This window comes from Halichondria panicea, chromosome 8, assembly GCF_963675165.1.
Source record: "Halichondria panicea chromosome 8, odHalPani1.1, whole genome shotgun sequence".
Classification (NCBI taxonomy): Eukaryota; Metazoa; Porifera; class Demospongiae; order Suberitida; family Halichondriidae; genus Halichondria; species Halichondria panicea.
Window position 1 is genome coordinate 6,779,682 of NC_087384.1, and position 17,541 is coordinate 6,797,222.

At 43.3% G+C, this 17,541-nt stretch overlaps 5 protein-coding genes and 1 non-coding gene across 8 annotated transcripts in view; 3 read left to right on the forward strand and 3 right to left on the reverse strand.

Moving 5' to 3' along the window:
* Positions 1-1,223, reverse strand: part of LOC135340531 (vacuolar protein sorting-associated protein 33A-like) — a 5,478-nt gene extending 4,255 nt beyond the window's left edge. The window contains exons 1-3 of one of the 2 annotated variants that reach the window (XM_064536880.1): positions 1,038-1,223; positions 606-802; positions 193-274 (exon numbers count right to left, since the gene is read on the reverse strand). In XM_064536880.1, coding sequence (XP_064392950.1) covers positions 193-274; positions 606-802; positions 1,038-1,151 — 393 coding nt within the window. In that variant the 5' untranslated portion in view covers positions 1,152-1,223. Of the gene's footprint in view, positions 1-192; positions 275-488; positions 517-605; positions 803-1,037 lie in introns of those variants that run through there. The other variant, XM_064536881.1, reaches the window with a different exon arrangement.
* Positions 1,224-1,286: 63 nt separating this feature from the next.
* On the forward strand, positions 1,287-6,196 carry LOC135339382 (FACT complex subunit SSRP1-like). Its single transcript, XM_064535457.1, has 15 exons — positions 1,287-1,419; positions 1,474-1,659; positions 1,915-2,088; positions 2,546-2,787; positions 3,002-3,241; positions 3,482-3,610; positions 3,814-4,044; positions 4,165-4,237; positions 4,296-4,398; positions 4,452-4,497; positions 4,546-4,681; positions 4,729-4,902; positions 5,187-5,314; positions 5,654-5,823; positions 5,954-6,196. Exons 1-15 carry the CDS (start codon positions 1,378-1,380, stop codon positions 6,091-6,093), a joined length of 2,214 nt encoding a protein of 737 aa, XP_064391527.1. The 5' UTR covers positions 1,287-1,377; the 3' UTR covers positions 6,094-6,196.
* Positions 6,197-6,223: 27 nt separating this feature from the next.
* Positions 6,224-6,295, reverse strand: Trnah-gug (transfer RNA histidin (anticodon GUG)). The gene has a single exon. It is a non-coding gene; the product is annotated as a tRNA-His (tRNA).
* A 781-nt stretch (positions 6,296-7,076) lies between these two features.
* On the reverse strand, positions 7,077-9,246 carry LOC135339388 (alpha-methylacyl-CoA racemase-like). 2 transcript variants are annotated; one of them, XM_064535466.1, is made up of 13 exons: positions 9,085-9,246; positions 8,957-9,020; positions 8,637-8,895; positions 8,381-8,425; positions 8,250-8,324; positions 8,095-8,188; positions 7,999-8,047; positions 7,890-7,949; positions 7,730-7,796; positions 7,601-7,673; positions 7,437-7,544; positions 7,343-7,381; positions 7,077-7,274 (listed from the first exon to the last, which is right to left on the reverse strand). In XM_064535466.1, exons 1-13 carry the CDS (start codon positions 9,161-9,163, stop codon positions 7,141-7,143), a joined length of 1,146 nt encoding a protein of 381 aa, XP_064391536.1. In that variant the 5' UTR covers positions 9,164-9,246; the 3' UTR covers positions 7,077-7,140. The 2 variants fall into 2 exon arrangements, with proteins under 2 accessions (XP_064391536.1, XP_064391535.1); XM_064535465.1 differs by having other exon boundaries at positions 7,437-7,547.
* A 52-nt stretch (positions 9,247-9,298) lies between these two features.
* On the forward strand, positions 9,299-11,291 carry LOC135339394 (transmembrane protein 134-like). Its single transcript, XM_064535473.1, has 6 exons — positions 9,299-9,473; positions 9,650-9,846; positions 9,903-10,036; positions 10,472-10,548; positions 10,793-10,903; positions 11,093-11,291. Exons 2-6 carry the CDS (start codon positions 9,652-9,654, stop codon positions 11,170-11,172), a joined length of 597 nt encoding a protein of 198 aa, XP_064391543.1. The 5' UTR covers positions 9,299-9,473; positions 9,650-9,651; the 3' UTR covers positions 11,173-11,291.
* A 78-nt stretch (positions 11,292-11,369) lies between these two features.
* On the forward strand, positions 11,370-17,500 carry LOC135339384 (hepatocyte nuclear factor 1-beta-B-like). The gene is made up of 8 exons (XM_064535460.1): positions 11,370-11,524; positions 11,929-12,317; positions 12,966-13,165; positions 14,949-15,073; positions 15,861-16,059; positions 16,478-16,674; positions 16,781-16,889; positions 17,005-17,500. The coding sequence occupies exons 1-8, from the start codon at positions 11,438-11,440 to the stop codon at positions 17,442-17,444; spliced, it is 1,746 nt and encodes a 581-aa protein (XP_064391530.1). The 5' UTR covers positions 11,370-11,437; the 3' UTR covers positions 17,445-17,500.
* Positions 17,501-17,541: the final 41 nt, after the last annotated feature.

Here is a 17,541-nt window from a genome sequence, read left to right on the forward strand (position 1 = left end):
AAGGTAATTCTGAGAGCTATTGAATGCAATAATTGGACAACCTGAACACAAATTACGGGCTCTCAAAGATAGCTCCAAATGGCTGAATTTTTGTAAGGCTATAGCCTTTGCTTTTTTTAAGGATTTCGACTAGCTAAATCACCAAACTTAAGCTTCTATCGATCACAGTTTCAAATGAGCAACCCAACGTACCTCTAGTTTGGTGATACAGTGAGGGGCTTTCATGGGCACAAAGATGACCGTGAACTTCTTGTTATGCTTGTTGGAGGACGTCCTGTAATGAGAGCAACACACATGCTGAAACTGAATATACAATATAATACATGTACCATTAACTTTATTGCCCTACAAACAGCCAAACAACTAACACCAACAAGTACATTGAAAATAAAAAATATCAGCCTAAGTACAAGACAAGAATATTCATACAAATAAACAGACTTTCCATACTTCCCAAAAGTGTCAACATTTAGACCACACCCCCATACCGTATAGCCTCTATGACACCGCTGACTACACCCCCATACCGTATAGCCTCCATGACACCGCTGACTACACCCCCATACCATATAGCCTCTATGACACCGCTGACTACACCCCCATACCGTATAGCCTCTATGACACCGCTGACCACACCCAGTTGAGGTCTGATCAGGAATAGATATTCGTCTTCATCCGGGTAGGCCTTAGTGAGGTCCACCACCGGCAGACGAACCATCTTTGAGACCCCATGCTCTCGCAGGAACTGGACATCAGCGATCATCCCGACTGGAGCAATCAGTTCAGAGTCCCATACTATCACCTGCAGGGAAGTATGGCAAGGGTTGCTCAGACATTGCCTCTAGCTAGCTATTAATGATTAATTTTATTTATATTTATTGTACAACGATCATGCTTTTGTTAAACCATTTCTAGCGAACAAACGTAATTATTTTTACTCTCGTATTTGAGCTATGGAATAAGCTCAACCTGGAAACCATTTATCAGCCCTTATTTAATACTAGAGTGTACAGTGGAGCCAGAGTTGTGTGACTGACCTTCTTCTTGTCCGGGTTGCCCAGTAACCTGACAAGGTCTTGTTTGGAGGCCTCCAGGAGGTGGGCCAGGTTTAGCTTGGAGCCCAGCAGATGCAAGTGGCTAGTGCCGGCCATAGCACACTGTATTTATTAAAAGAAGCTTAGCACAAAGCAGCATGAAGAATGAGGGAACTCCCCTTTTTGTAGCATCCTTTTATAAGGGAAAACCCCTACAATCAGACTGTAGCCACACCCCTTTACTAGTCTGCAAAAGAGGGGCGTGGTTGTGGTCCACGTGGAGTATTCACTGCACTGTGTATACTGATCTTCATCTCTTCTCCATTATTAACTACTGGTGTCCATGGACTACAAGGACATTGGCCATATCACTAGAGGCGTGTTTGTAAGTACCTGTAGAGGCCCTCATGACCCCATTGACCCCTGACCCTCCCCCTAGGACCCTGGTCGGGTTCGTATTCAAGAGGAGGGGATATTCTTCAAATCGTCACGTACAGGGAAGACATTCCAGGTGAGAGAGAGTGACTTCTCTACACTCGAGTGGATGCGAGCAGCTAGAGGCTATGAGGTCAAGATTGTGAGCAGAGACGGGGCCGTTACAAAATTCGCAGGGTTCAAAGAGTCGGTGAGTGGGTACGATATATATAATGTATGTTATGTGATAGATAAGGCGTTGGGTTCGATTCCCTCTTGTGGGAATTTTCTTTATATATAAAAATTTCCCTAACTTTTAAATACATCATACTCTTGTAAAGTACATAAGCAAGTTGGGGCGTCGCCCGGTGACTCCCCAACTTTAATTTTACTCTACTCTTCAATTCTAGCAGATCTGCGCTAGCTCCACTCTACTATACTAATGTACTGTGTCCTTATACTATAGGACTATGGTGACCTGAAGGAGTACCTCAAGAGCCAGTACCATAAGGATCTCCCTCAAGTGGAGCTATGTGCCCGTGGTTGGAACTGGGGGGAGGCCTCGTTCAGGGGGTCACTAATGTCCTTCCTTGTTGACAACAAACCAGCCTTCGAGGTACCCCTCAACGAAGTATCACAGGTGAGTGGGTCTGAATAATAATTATAAGTATCAGGCAAATTACGGTAAAACAGAATGGCAGCAATGTGAGATTCGTATTAAACATCTTTCGGTCACCATAACTTGAATTCCGTGGATCCAATTTTAATAATTTTGTGGTTTTCTGAAAGCTTAGAAAGAGACCTTTCAAATGGTACCATCAATGTTCATATTTGGGATATCACAGAATTTGCCAATTTTGGCCAAATACCATGGATTATAGCCCATGGTCCAAGGCCGAAAAATGACAAATTATGGCCCGAACGAAATTGTGGATTAAAACACATGATTTGAAAGGTCTATTTCTAAGCTTTCAGAAAATCATAAAATTTTTGACTTTGGATCAATGATACTAAAGTTATGGCTGCTGAAAGTTTATCTACAGTAAAATACTGTAGAATGGAAGTAAAAACACAGTCATATCTAATCCCCTCATCAGGTGACTATGGGTAAGAATGAGGTAGTCATGGAGTTCCATCAGAGTGATGAGGCGGCCGTGTCCCTCGTTGAGATGAGGTTCCACATCCCCATGACAACAGCGGGTGGAGAGGAGGGTGGGGAGGAGACAGAGGAAGACCCGGTCAAGACCTTCCATGACAAGGTTCTGGCCAAGGCTGACGTTATGCAAGCCACTGGAGACGCCATTGTAACCTTCGAGGAGATTCCTAGTCTCACTCCGAGGTGAGTGGTGGTTGCTTGTGTATGCTCAGAGGTACCTAAAGTATCTTTGAACAGCCATAACTTTAGTTCCGTTGGTCTAATAACGTAAATGCTTTAATAACCAGTAAGAATCTCAAGGACAGTGTTGGTGGTAACCCTCTCCTTGAAATTCTTACTGGTATTAGAATGTCTTCATCCTATTTGTCACTATTACTTATAACCCCACCCCCTCCAGAGGTCGTTATTCTATCAAGGCGTTCCCAACGTTCCTACAGCTCCACGGTAAAACGTTTGACTACAAACTTCCCTTCTCGTCCATCACACGTCTCTTCCTCCTCCCTCACAATGATCAGAGACAGATGTTCTTTGTGATTGGACTGGACCCTCCCATTAGACAGGGGCAGACTCGCTATTACTTTGTCATTTTCTTACTCCCGATTGACGAGGACTGTGATGTCTCCCTCACACTAACAGAGTGAGTGTGTGCATATTCACACGCGTGGTGTACATGTATTGCACGTGATTTTCCTGAAACAGGCCTGTTTGATTGTCTGTAACTCTAGTTGGGATTACCCATTTTCACTTATAGCTCTTTGAGCTCTATCTAACTGATTAATCATGAAAACACTTACTTAGTAATGTTACAGCACTGGGCCGGGCCATTTGTTCATGTTGACACCACCGTGTCCACCCCCTGACACACACGCCCACACAGGGAGGAGCTTCAGGACAAGTACGATGGTAAACTCTCAAAGCAACTGTCTGGGACCTTCTATGAAGTGTTTAGTCGAGTGCTGAGGAATCTGGTGGGCAAGAAGATCACTGTACCAGGAACATTCAAGAGGTGAGATGTTATTAATTGAGAAACACAAGGCTTTTTGTTTTGATGAAAAGTAAATGGCCAGCAATTTTGGGATAAGCTGATAGGCCTCCCTAATAGCTATGTAACCATGGTTCCACGTGTGTTTATGTGTATTTGACTGGCCTTGATCTAGCGTATAATACAACATCCATTCCTACCCCCCCCCCCCCCCCCACTCCTTGCAGTGTCAACAACCAGTGTGCCATCTCTTGTTCCTGTCGAGCCACCTCCGGATATCTCTACCCTCTAGATAAAGGATTCATCTTTGTACACAAGCCACCAGTCTTTATCAAGTTTGATGCTATTGCCTCGGTCAACTTTGCAAGGATGACGGGAGGAGCGGGTATCAGTCGATCTTTTGACTTTGAGGTGGAGCTAAAAGACGGACAATCTCACCATTTCAGCAGTGTCATGAAGTGAGGTTATATGTGGTGTGGTGTGGGTGTGTGTGGTGTGGGTGTGTGTGTGTGTGGTGTGTGGGTGTGTGTGTGGGGGCTATGAGGGAAAAATTGATAATATCATATTACCCTCCACAGAGAGGACTACAATCGATTGTTTGAATTTGTCTCTGAGAAAAATCTCCGTGTTAAGAACAAAAGCAAGCCACAGGTAAGACACGCCACCTATCTCGCCCACACCACCCCCTCACACACACACGCCCACACAGGTTAGCAAGGCCAAGTATGATGACGGCTCCTCTAGTGAGGGCGGCCATGATGCGTACCTGGAGAGAATGAAAGCCGAGGGAGAGGAGAGGGACTCTGAGGATGGTGGGCTCTAGTTAGAGTCAACCACACCCACTTTTTTTTCATTTTCATTACAGAGGATTCTGATTTTGTGGCCGCTGAAAGTAGCGACGAAGCGCTCGAGTAAGTGTGTGTGAGGTGTGTGTGTGTGAGTGTGTGTGTTGTGTGTAGGTTCGACTCTGATGCTAAACTGACTGATGAGGAGTCTGATGGAGGGGTCGAAGTTCAGGAGGAGGAAACAAAACCAAAGAAAAGAAAGAAGGAAACGTCCAAAGCAGCTACTCCAGCAAAGCGATCAAAAAGAGAGGTAACCCAATAACATGTGAAAATAATAGGATAATAAATAATTTATAGCCTAAGGGCGGCAAAGCCAAGAAAGATGTAAACGCTCCGAAGAGGCCGAGTACTGCGTTCTTCATTTGGTTGGGTGAGAACAGAGCCGCTATTAAAGAGAGGAATCCAGGGTTTGCCGTGACTGAAGTCAGCAAAAAAGCCGGAGAACTGTGGAAGAAATTGACAGACAAAAGTGTAAGTGTATCATTACCATAATTATAGCGGGTTATTCGTATGGTGGAATTTTTCATATTTAGAGCATTTATCTGAAAATTAAAACTCCGTAATTATTCTGTGCGTTCTGTGTCACAATCCTGAGCTGTACGAATATATAATTGGGTAGTTCATGCGAAAATGTGTACTAATGAAATTTACTCGCAGTAGTGTACTGTGCTAATGATTGTTGCTATGCAATGTCTGTGCATCTCAGATTGTGTCATCATATTTCGATAGTCGAGTGATTTGTTTCGTTTCTTTAGGAGTGGGAAAGGAAGGCAGCCAAAGACAAGAAGAGGTATGAGGTCGCGCTGGCAGAGTACAAGAGTTCAGGAGCAGCTGCAAGGTTTGCTGCCACCACCGCCGGGACATCATCTACACCAGCCAAAAGGTGGACTACTTTGATGATCCATAACTTGTGTTAGGAATGTCCAAATTTAAAAAAAAAATATGCATTGAGTAGCTCTTTGATAGTGCTACAATATGGTGTGCTTGCATCAGTGATTTATTTCAGACCCCTATTGTCAATTTTCATAGTGAGCATATAAGTACAAGTGGTCTAAATTAAGCCTGTTTTCAGAGCTACATTTGATTGTCCATAACTTGTGTTGCAAACGTACGATTTCATTTACTACCTCTTTGATAGTCTAACCAATGATGGTGTCTTAGATCAGTAATTCATTCCCAGTCCAAATTGTCAAGTGAGTGTTTCGGTCGATTATTGTATTAGGTCTACCAAGAGTAAGCCATCCAGCAGCCGTAGCCCCACTAAGAATAGTGCGTCCAGTCAAATGATGTCCGACAGTAGGAAGTACAAGAGTGCAGAGTTCGTGGTGGACTCAGATGACTCTATTAAGGGGGAGGAGTCAGAGGAGGAGACACCCCCTCCTGCTAAGAAAGGTGAGGACTGTGTAGAGTTGCGGGTACATGTACTGTTGTGGTATGTACAATGTAGCTACATCTTTGTGCATACGTATGCTTAGAGGTAAATTACAAGTCGATTTGACGATATGTTTTTCTGTTGCCCCAGGCACCCGTAGTTCGATGTCAAAGGCCAATGCTGGTGGTGGTAGTGGTGGTCTAGTGAGTATGCCCAGTGATGATGAGGCAGACAGTGAAGGAGAAGCGGAGCTTACCTCAGGAGAAGAGGCGGAGTCAGAGTCAGACTGAACGATAACTATCTCATACTTTACTCAAACGATTCTATAATCACCTATCTCTTGAAAATGTTTTGTTCTAATAAAATTATTATCCACACTGGTTGGTATTTGGATTCTTTCCCTTGTAATTAAAAAAAGAATGCCGTGACCAGGATTCGAACCTGGGTTATTACGGCCACAACGTAATGTCCTAACCTCTAGACGATCACGGCAGTTGACAATCTCATTTGAATATTCACTTTTTATTGGAAGCCTTGTCTGTTGCTATGGCACCACCACTAAAACAGTGCTTTGATTGGCTAATCAGGCATTGGACGACCTTTACCAGCTAAACTTGTGCAAAGGGGATCGTGAAGGGGACCAAGCACTTCGACAAGCCATCCACAGCCACCCAAGAGAGTTGCAGCAATGCCTAGAACTGCACAGGTAAATTAGTTGAAGCTATAAATTATATCTCAAGAGATTACATTGCTTATTGCTCACTGCACTGTGTTCCATATAATTTATCTCCACGTACGTACCTACAGACCCCCCGTTCTGCTGGCAAGAAGGCACCCCATACACGTACACCTGGACCCAAGTCTTCACATACACGCAAACAGCCTGCCCCTCGACGATTCAGACCCGGCACAGTGGCTCTGCGTGAGATACGTCACTACCAGAAGACGACAATGCTGCTCATCAGAAAAGCTCCCTTTGCTAGACTCGTCCGCGAGATCCTCATCAACTCCCACCCCAGTGGTAACCAGTTTCGCTGGCAGCAGGCAGCAGTGGAGTGTTTACAAGAAGCCTCTGAGGCCTACCTCATCCACTTCATGTCGGACGCCTACCTTTGCTCATTGCACTCAAAGCGGGTCACTTTAATGCCCAAGGATTTCTTTCTCATAAAGAGACTCAGAAACACACAACTATAATAGCTGTATATACAATCTTTGCTTATCAGTTGCATTTCTATAATTAGTGTCCACACCTTTTAATATAATGTACATAAACTTTTGACTATAAATTAATGTTCTCTTTAACAAAATACTTGACTTTCAATTTACAAATTAAATGTTCACAGTTTTGAAGTGGGTTCTGACTGAGCTATAGTATTATTGTCCATGAGCTCTTGGATATCTTGTTGGGAGAAGCTCAGCTCTTTCAGCACCTCCACCGTATGCTCTCCTATCTCTGGCTGGCCGAAACTCCCTGTGCCATGAGGGGAAATAACACAAAAATTAATAAAATTGAGGAAAATAGATCACTGAATTATATACCTGGTTTGCCAGGAGTGCGGCTTAGCCTCGGAGCAGGCACTATGCGTGGGAGGGGGATGCATAGCTCACACAGTAATTATTAGGCGTGGCTTACTTGGTTCAAATTCTCCGGATGAGTGCTTGTGGAACACTTGACGCTGTGTGTTGTGAGAATGATCGCTGGCTTCCTCCATTGAGAGCACTGGCTCTACACAAGCATCAGCTTCTAGGGGGAGGGAGGGGTTCACTGTAATTAGGTATATTTGTAGACATACGTACTTGAGAATATCTGTGTCCATTCTTTTTGTGATTTAGTCGCAAAAATAGCAGCAAATTTCCCTCTGAGGTCATCCTAACGGACAAAAGGTCAATTAGTCCCAACACAGCAGTCTCTATATAAACACTCACCCAAGCACTGTTGTCCATCTGGTTAGGAAGGTCTGCCTCACTCATACCAAGACCCTCTAGCAGTGCACTGCAGGGTGGTGGGCGGTGTGGGCAGTGAGGGGGCGGTGGTGAGGGGGCGGTGGTACACATGATCACAAATACATTGAATGAATACACTTACGTATAGAACTGAGGTTCTATGGCGCCCACTGACATGTACTTGCCATCAGAGGTCTTGTACCTAATTTAAAGTAATAACGAATTAGCTCTCATAATTAGAACATGCGTACGTGTCATAGAAAGGTGCTCCAGTGTCCAGCATATTCTCTCCCCTCTCTCCTGCGAAAAGACAACCAGTAAGATGATCATTATAGCGATTATCTTACCAGTCCATAGACCAATCTTCCTCGAGGCCAGTAGAAAAGATCCAAGATAAGCTGCTCCATCCACCATAGCTGCATCCACTATTTGACCTTTGCCCTGCGTATAATTTATAATAGGGAATAAATCATGAGTTGTGGCAGTGGATAAATTGCCTCACTGATTTCGATCTCTCAAACAAAGCCATCAATACTCCAATCACACAAGAGAAGCTCCCTCCAGCAAAATCTGCCAACTACAAATTATTATTGTTAGTCCTTGGCTTTGCAGCAAATAATATTATGCACTCACCAGATTAATAGGGGCCATTGGGTTCTCCCCTTTCCTCCCTAACATCTGTAAATGGACAAAAGACCACGTTATAGTCTTATTTATTATTGTGAAAAAGAAACAATTTGGCAAGTTACTCCAGGAGGTCATAACTTCACTAAAAAGCTATCAATATCAAAACTAAGAGATGCATTCTGTAGCTCTAGACAAGGCCTATCATATGGTATGCTCAGATTAAAGTTTTAGGAGCTCTAACTAAGAGTATAGAGTGACTCACAGAGAGCAGTCCTGCAGTAGCTAAATAGTTGATGTCATGGCCAGCCCTATGAGACAGTGGCCCAGTTTGGCCAAACCCAGTCAGTCGAGCGTACACCAATCGTGGATTAGATTCCATCAAGACGTTCGGACCAAGACCTAGCTTCTCCATGACACCAGGTCGATATGGTTCAATGATCACGTCTGCCTGACTACAGAGCCTACGAACTATCTCCACACCGCTAGGGCTCTTCAGACTCACAGCAATTGACCTCTTGTTCCTGTGTGTGTGGGGGGAGGGGGCGTAAAATGGATAGTTATAACGCTATTAAACTGACATACCTTGCGAGTGTGTCTAGAGGAGGTTGGTCAGGCTTGTCTACCCTCACCACTGAGGCACCAAAATCTGTGAGAGATAATTATTAATTTTAATAAAAATACTATAAATAAATTGAAATTAATAGTGATACCTGCCAGTATCATGCCTGCAAAGGGTGCAGGAGCTAGTCCAGCCATCTCCACCACTCGCACACCTCGGAGAGCCATCATCAACCGTACTGTACTGGTAGCTTAGCTAGCTAGCTCTAGGCCAACTACTGTGAAGAAGGTAAGTGGGAGTGGCTGAGAGCTAGCAGGATATTGGATAAGTGGGAGTGGCTGAGAGCTATAGCAGGATAAGTGGGAGTGGCTGCTCAGGTCAAAGTCTGCAAAGAAGAAGCAAAACAAACTGTCAACACAAACCGAGACACAAACCGATCGTACGTACACAGTACAGTACAGGACACTAGGGTTCCAGTCTGTTGTTGAATTTTCTGGAAGTAGGGAAGCAGTCTATAGAGCACCTCGACAACATAATTAGGTAAGCTGATAGCAGCCTATTGTGCTACCCTTTCCCTTGTTGGATAAATATCATTCAATTTTAGCTAGGTTGTCATACAATGTACATAATGTATTCCCACGTACACACACACACACACACACACACACACACACGCACTCGCACACACACGCACACACACGCACACGCACACACAGTCATGTCTCAGTCTGAGTCAGTGGAACAAGTGGCCCCTGAGGCTAATGGGGACTCCCCTTTCATCAAACCAGTTAACGAGCCGTTGTTCATGACATCATCGACCACCAGTGTGGAGCCAAGCTCTGCTATAGCTAGTGCTGTCCCCGTGAAGCCATACAACCCACAGCCGAAAAAAAGCGTATTGGAAATGACCTCGGTGGGTGATCTGTAATATACGCCCACACCACACCTCACCCACCCACACACACACAGGTGTTGGATAGCGACCGTCGTGCTCTGATTGAGAGTGAGAGTGATGATTCTCTGAGCTCTGATGACAGTGACTATCAGAGGATAGCTGTGAAGAAGAGGAGAGGCACAGGCACAGCCAGTGGACCAGCAAAATGGTGAGGTCTCGTGTCACAGTAGCGTATGTATTGTCTGTCCCACTAGGGTATCCCCCACTACCGTATTAACTAGAATATTTTGCGGATGAAAAACCTTTGCGAATGAGCCAACTCAGCAGAAAAATTAACCCTTTGACGGTCGCGATTTTTTTTTGCGAATTGATAAACCTCGCAGAGTTTGCACACGTTTGATGCTCGCAAAACATTCTAGTAATACGGTATCCCCCCTCTCCCATTTATTCTCCACTATAGTAGTGATCTTTTAGAACCGGTAATTAGTGTGTTAATTAGTGTGTTTAGGCATTCCAATAGCTCTCTCCCAAAATAATTAATGGTTTGCACTTGTGGGGGTGTGTGTGTTGATACTGGTGTCATGTGTGGTGGTCCTACACTAACCTAGCTCTTCCTGTGTGCACATCCTCTATAATTATACAGGTGGTTTCAAGAACCTGCTATTAAGAAGAATATATGCATCGTGATTGGAGCATGGATTCTGGTCTTCCTAGGAATAGGTGTGACCTCCTAGTAACTAGCTGTATTGTGTATTGTACTTGACCGTGCATCCATATGATATCTGTACAGGTAAGGAATCTAACAAGCTTTTGATTCACCAAAAAAGTTTTATATCAAAATCTGCAGCAGTTAAAACTAATAACTTGCTGCAAGGCATGCACACTTGTGGTGATTCTCCACTCACTGAGTTATGTACCTGTAATATTATTAAGTTGCATGACAACGACCCTCCCTCCTGTGCAGCTTCTTTCATCACCGGCATAGCCTTGGAGGGCGCCTATCACACCGAGAATCAGGACATTTTAAGAGGAATCATCTTCTTCATAATCGCCGTTGTTGTACTCCTGCCGTCTGGTGAGATGACATATACTTTATAGAGGAAAGGGTTTGTTTTGACCTGTTGTGTGGCTTTCATGGTATTTCATGCATGTCATCTGTAGTTACAAGAGTAGCGAATCCTTTTGCTAGGCTAGAACGTGATTTCTGATTAATGAAAACCTATCCTGCATGCTTGTTCATATGTATGTCTTCCTACATGTGCAGTGTATGCAGTTGTCCACATATATCTGGCTGCTAAGAGAGTTGGAGTGATTCGCTTCAGCAATGTCTGGTTCTTTCGATAACAACCACCAACGAACAATCTCACAAAAAAACTCTATTAGATTTACTGGTTTACTATAATTATATCATTATTTTATTATTTTTTATCATGACCCAATCACCATATCGTTTGCTAAGTTGACATATTAAATGTAACTTCCTTACATAGGTTAGTTACATAGTACACTTCCTGAGGATGCGTTTGTCACTGTACAACATTCATAGGCTTCCCACTAACAGGTTATAAAGTCGCCCTAATAGAATTTTATTAAAGTTTACTAAGCCGCGATGGAAAACAACGTCCTTGTTGGCGCTGGGCTGGATGCAGAAGAGCCACTGGTCCAATCTGGGGAGGTCTCTCCGGCCACTCGCAAGGTTAGTCATAATTATAGCTAGCCCTTTGTTTATTAGGACAAGAGATGCATGGCTGGCAAGCATACAATTCATGGAGAGAATAACAATGCTATATCTGACACTACTCATTGCACAATCTATCAATGCACTGTACATGTACGACTTTAAACTCCATCAATTTCTATGCAACACTGGAACAGATTATAGATAGTAGAGTCTATGGCCGGCTCCCGGTTATGCGCTCTAAAATATATAAAGACAGCTATAGTGTATACATTTAATACTTGTATATAAACGTATAACTGTTTAGAAGTATGCTACAAACAGCTGTGTAGTATACACATGTTCTCTCTCATGCACATACAGTCCTCTTGTACCTCTCAAAATCGTTCCCCCCCCCTGCATGATTGTTCTCTCGTGCACAGACTTGTACCCCCCCACAACGTGCCCCCCCACATCGTACCCCCCCACATCGTGCCCCCCCTCCCATGCTCCTGCCCAATGCTGCCGTCGCTCTTATACAAGAGCTCATTGACGACCATCAACTCAGTAAAGAGCAGCTAATCAAAATCTACGATGACCACATTCAGAGCAAGCTTCAGGAGCAGGATTCTCCGGACAGTATGGACGATCAGAGTGTGCTTGAGGAGGAGGGGGGCTGTATCGTGATGTATAGGGACACACCCCCTCCGCTAACAAGTGTGGTAACCACGACGACAGAGGAATTATCAGAGATAGGTCAAAAGAGGAAACATTTTACGCTTGAGGATGAACTGAATATGCAAATCTCTCCGTTTGTGGAATGTCTACTAGAGTGAGTTATCTTATACAGGTATATAAATATATAGTAGGAGGATTGCATTTTAGTATAGTTTCAGGAGTGTTTTAAAGTGTTTCGATTTCTGTGACAGTGAAAGCAGCTGCTGCAGTCAGTAAGTTGCTGGTATATGTATGTTTCCTACTTATGTCCTTGCATTGAAATGCTTCCTACTGTGCTGGCCTCCATACACATGCTAGGCTTCAGTGTTGGCTTTATTCATTGCTGCCCTCTTTGTTAGTTATACTCAATTATTGATATCAGATAATTGTGGTTGTTCCTGGAAACCACTCACTCCTACACACATTCAGGCAGGCCTCCTGTAATGATAGCATCTCTTTAATAATATTAATTGCATGGTGCTCTGGGAGAGTGAGGTGATCTACCAGTAGCCATGGAATATTATCATCATACGCTCACATCTATTCTGTTGCACTATTTAAAAATAATAACGAGAAATATATACTGATAAATTAGCCATAACAAGCAATAGTTATTTGTTTTTGTTCATAAAATGATACGTACAGTAAATTATTGTGTAATTTAATTATTTTAATTCCATGTATAATTTCATAAATTCTTTGGTTTCCTGCAATAATTAATTATAGTTCCATGCATATTTTCATGGTCACCTTCACCCTATAGCCGAGACCAGAGTGTGGTTGCCCAGGTGATCAAGCGCTACATGAATCAGTACTCTATCCCCCAGCGTGAGGTGGTGGAGATCACGAACCTCAATCAAAGCCACCTCTCTCAACACTTCCTCCACGGTGTCACTATGAAGAGAGCTAAGCGGGTTAAACTATATCAGTGGTTTGAAGACGACCAAAAGACAAGAACAGGGAGTAAGAAACCTCAATGATTATCAATGCCCCTTGTAATTTATTCCAGTTATTGGGTTAAGGTTAGGGTATTTGTTTCGCCCCCGCGGTATTTATGGAGTGAATATCATTATCGCTATGTTTTTAGTGTAGCAGCATCAGACAAGATGGAGTTTTCTTGTGTCAATTTTTAGCATGGATAAACCCGGGAATCTTAAACTGAGGGCTCTATCCAATTAAAGAAAGGCAGGGGCAGGGCCAGACGAAGAGAAATTTTGAATCTGGTTGGAGCTAGCCTCCTGTTTATCGAAATATCAAGCGTATTTTTTAGATACTTACCGTCTACTCTTAGCTTTTACTCGCCCGTATGAAGTTTTACAACAAATATCTCTTCGTCTGGCCCTCTGGAAGGTACTTAGCTACATATAGATACCAATAAAGCTTGCTGAAAGTATTTACTGCTTTTATAAATTGACGCAAAAAATAGTCTATATACTTGCGGTTTTGATGCCCACTTTTCTCATTCATGCATCTTCATAATCATGGCATTCTCACACAAAACAATAGCAATAGAGTTGATAATTATACAATATAAGTACAGCAGAACCTGCAAGAGAGAAAAAGCTGACAGAATTAAACTCATGAATATTCATGAGTGATCACAATACCCTAACCTTAAGCAACAGACCGTGGTAATTGAATTGGACCCACTAGAACACTATAGCTGTAATAACTAAAGTCCTCTGTTATGCAAGTGCTTAATTTGTTATGTGTTTTTGTGGTTATGTTTTTACAATGCATGAGTGGTCTCCCCCCTTAATCAGATATCCTTATCACCGCGTTAATTCATTGCAGCTGGGCCATGTTGGGATACGATCAGTGACCCACTAGAACACTATAGCTGTAATAACTAAAGTCCTTTGTTATGCAACGTGCTTAAGGTTACGGTATACTGTTCCACCCACGCTCAAATTTGCGTGAGTGTTCAATGTAGTTCACTAGTAAAATGGCTCTCATCTGGCAATGGTCACTTGGCGTCAATTCTAAGCATCAGGAAACCCCTCTTTACCGTATAGTCTGTTGTTTCTTATTATACGAATAAAGGGGCAGGGCGACTCGAAGAGTTTTTCCCAAGAGTTGGAAGTTGAAACAAAGTTACGGCCATTTCTAGCTGTTTTTGTAGGCTAATATGGCGACTGTAGAGTAGTAACAAGGATATATTTTTTGCTGTAAGGTCTCTATGAACAAGATCTCTTCGAGTCGCCCTCCAGTAAGTCTTTAGGCATCGAATACTGGTCAGAAAGACAACCTGGAAGCTATGCAGTCAACAAAACTTGACGCTAAAATTTTCAGCTGACCTCAGACCACTTCATTGGATTATAAGACATAGATACTTTTAGCTACAATAATAGCTAGCATTGTTTCATGTTCTCTTTTCATTGATAATCATTGCTAGTTACAAAAATAATGTAGTGATGAGAAATAAAGAAAATAAATATCTTATGAATTATTCATGAGCAATTAGTATACCGTAACCTTAATTGTTATGTGTTTTTGTGGTTTTGTTTTTACAATGCATGAGTGGTCTCCCCCTTAATCAGATATCCTTATCACCGCGTTAATTCATTGCAGCTGGGCCATGTTGGGATACGATCAGTCTCTTTTTATAGTTGTCTCTTTTTAACACTGTAGCTAGCTAGAATGCACTGTATAGAGAAGGATCTGTGATGTGCTTACGTTTGTAGCAGCTATATTATATTCCATGGCAAAACCTGTAGTAACGAAGCATCTTACTCTCCATGTACAGAAGTTCAGAGTGCAGATGGCAACCTGACTGCTGTGCTCGAGAGCCCACGTGTTGAGGGGAAGAGAAGACCACGCTGGAAATGGTCACCCATATCCACACAGATCCTCACTGAAGCATTTAAGAGGGTAAATGAGAGCATGCACACACACACGCCCACACACACACACACACACACACACACACACACACACACACACACACACACACACACACACACACACACACACACACACAGTCCATATTAGCCAGTGAGTAACTTCCTTTACTAAATAACATGCAGCCAAAGACTATAATATATGCAGTGGCCTTCCCATCACCAAACACACTAGTCATAATTATCACCTACATGTACATACATACCAGGCAGGCAGTAATTATGGTTGTTGAGTAATTGCTTGGTCAATGGAGGGTGTGGGTCTCCTTAAAGACACAGATGATTCAATTAGCTATAGTTAACTATTGTCTTACCTAGCAGCACCGGAATCTATTTTCTAGCATTAGCCATTAATTAGGTAACTAGACACACTAGCTGGTAGTTAAGTACATACGTAGGTCACTTTATTGTGTTGTAATTCCTTTATTGCCATGTGGCGACATGATTTCTGGCTCGTTAGCTGATAAGAGTAATCACTAGAGCTCATTGTCTGTGGTCATGGCTGTCAATACATGTGCTAGGGTGGTCTTGTTCAGTGGTGGACGAAACAACTACTAGTACCGATATGTAATCATATGTGATTGAGTTACATCGTGTTTTGATCTAGAGTAGTGTTAAACTACTATGCTGGTCATGTCTAAAACCGGAATAGTAGTCTGGTTAAAATTGAGAGACATAATTCTGTAACCAAGGAATATCCGCATTGTTTTATTTGTTGCTTCCTGGAATTATTCATTGTTAAAAATTATACATTCCAGAACCAGTTTCCAACTCGGGATCAACGGCTGGACCTGGCTAGGATCTGTAACGAAGCCGAGGTTGCCATGAACAACGGTGCCAAGGTCCGAGGGCCTGAGGGAGACACAGAGGGCATCACTGAGCAACGGGTCAACACTTGGTTCACTAACAGACGGAAGGGACTGGGTACGCCCATCACACCACCACCTCCTAACAAAGGTAGAGCCAGTACTCAGCTATACTGACTGTACCATAGAATATTTGCTGGTAAAAAACCTTTGCAATCAAATCGCAGAAAAATGAATCCTTTGCCTATGTAACTATTGCGTTCTGACAAGGATCGTCTGTATTTACTATAATCTTACTTTGCAATGCGAATTGATCAACCCTCGCAAAGTTCGCATATGTTTGATGCTCGCAAAACATTCTAGTAATACGGTGCCCGTTTTTAGCAATGATTATAGAATCATTGCTAAAAACGGGCACATCATGTGCCACTCTCGTCCACTCTGCATGGCTAGCAATGCGTGATTATAGCTATGGCTATATAAATACACACATTGACAACAGGAAGAATCTCTATAAGTAATATAGCCATAATAATTTTACATAACTGTGTATGCATATTTTTCTGCAGTGTTCAACTCTACTCCAGGGGGCACACCACTCTACCCTCCACTACTCCACCCAACAATCCTCCGAGGGGCTAGTCCCGCTACCACACCTGGTATGACTAGAGGAAGGGTGGAGTTCTTTGGGGGAACCCCCTCCTCTGACAGGGTGACCACACCCACTACTCTACAGTCACTGGTCTCACAGATACAAGAATCTCAGGTATGCATGTATAAATAGTGTATCAAGAGTAGCTCTGGTATCACACGTGTATATGGCGAATACTTGTATCCATTGTTCATGATGAGTGTGTGTATACTGTATATAGGTGAGTCAACAACAGAAGGGACTTTCTCTTATCCCCTCGTTACTCTCGAGACCCCCTCTGGCCCTACCCCTCGCCCTGTCATTACCTCAAGGAGTATCATCAACATCCTGTGAGTGTATACACGTTCACGCCATCATGCATGATATAATGCATAAATCAAACTGTATAGTGCATCTAATTATGTTAGCTATCAGTGCCTACGCCCCCTCCACACACACACACAGTAATGCCTACGCCCCCTCCACCTGGAAGCCATGCAAACACACCGTCACCAGCTACACACCATACACCCTTCCACACCGTCGCGATGCCATTCAGTCTTAGCCCCGCTCTCATCTCTCCAAGCCAGGTCCAAGCACTCATCTCACAGTTCCATTCTCCTCTCTCGACCGCAACCACATCACATGACTCACCCTCGTCTTATTCCCACAGTGTTCCCGGGATCCCACTAACTGTTCAATCTGTCACTATAGCATCAGACCCTAACATACTAGTGAGCCCTAGTTCGCAGGAGGAGAGGTCAAGACTAACGCAACTACCAGGAGGTATTGTTCTCAGCCCTGGTCAGCTGCAAGCACTAGTGCAACAAGTGCAGACACAGCAAGCACAAAGAGATGGTCTGCAGATAGTGGCCCTGCCGTACTCAGCAACTGGAACAGAATAATGTGTGTATGTATTATGTGTTCAATGTCATGCAAATAATTTCTACTGTCTTACAGTTGTATATTCCTCTGCTGCCCAATGCGCATGCGCAGTTATTA

Bases quoted from the DNA above. Each gene is read 5' to 3' on its own strand.
- LOC135339382 (XM_064535457.1), top strand. From the start codon at position 1,378: ATGGACTACAAGGACATTGGCCATATCACTAGAGGCGTGTTT. The intron at 2,788-3,001 runs GTGAGTGGTGGT...CACCCCCTCCAG, and splicing joins ATTCCTAGTCTCACTCCGAG to AGGTCGTTATTCTATCAAGG. The intron at 3,242-3,481 runs GTGAGTGTGTGC...ACGCCCACACAG, and splicing joins GTCTCCCTCACACTAACAGA to GGAGGAGCTTCAGGACAAGT.
- LOC135339384 (XM_064535460.1), top strand. From the start codon at position 11,438: ATGGAAAACAACGTCCTTGTTGGCGCTGGGCTGGATGCAGAAGAGCCA. The intron at 16,060-16,477 runs GTAGAGCCAGTA...ATTTTTCTGCAG, and splicing joins ACCACCACCTCCTAACAAAG to TGTTCAACTCTACTCCAGGG. The intron at 16,675-16,780 runs GTATGCATGTAT...TACTGTATATAG, and splicing joins CACAGATACAAGAATCTCAG to GTGAGTCAACAACAGAAGGG.
- LOC135339394 (XM_064535473.1), top strand. From the start codon at position 9,652: ATGTCTCAGTCTGAGTCAGTGGAACAAGTGGCCCCTGAGGCTAATGGG. The intron at 9,847-9,902 runs GTGGGTGATCTG...ACACACACACAG, and splicing joins GCGTATTGGAAATGACCTCG to GTGTTGGATAGCGACCGTCG. The intron at 10,037-10,471 runs GTGAGGTCTCGT...ATAATTATACAG, and splicing joins GCCAGTGGACCAGCAAAATG to GTGGTTTCAAGAACCTGCTA.
- LOC135339388 (XM_064535465.1), bottom strand. From the start codon at position 9,163: ATGATGGCTCTCCGAGGTGTGCGAGTGGTGGAGATGGCTGGACTAGCT. The intron at 8,426-8,636 runs GTGAGTCACTCT...GTCCATTTACAG, and splicing joins CTACTGCAGGACTGCTCTCT to ATGTTAGGGAGGAAAGGGGA. The intron at 8,048-8,094 runs GTAAGATAATCG...GTCTTTTCGCAG, and splicing joins GAAGATTGGTCTATGGACTG to GAGAGAGGGGAGAGAATATG.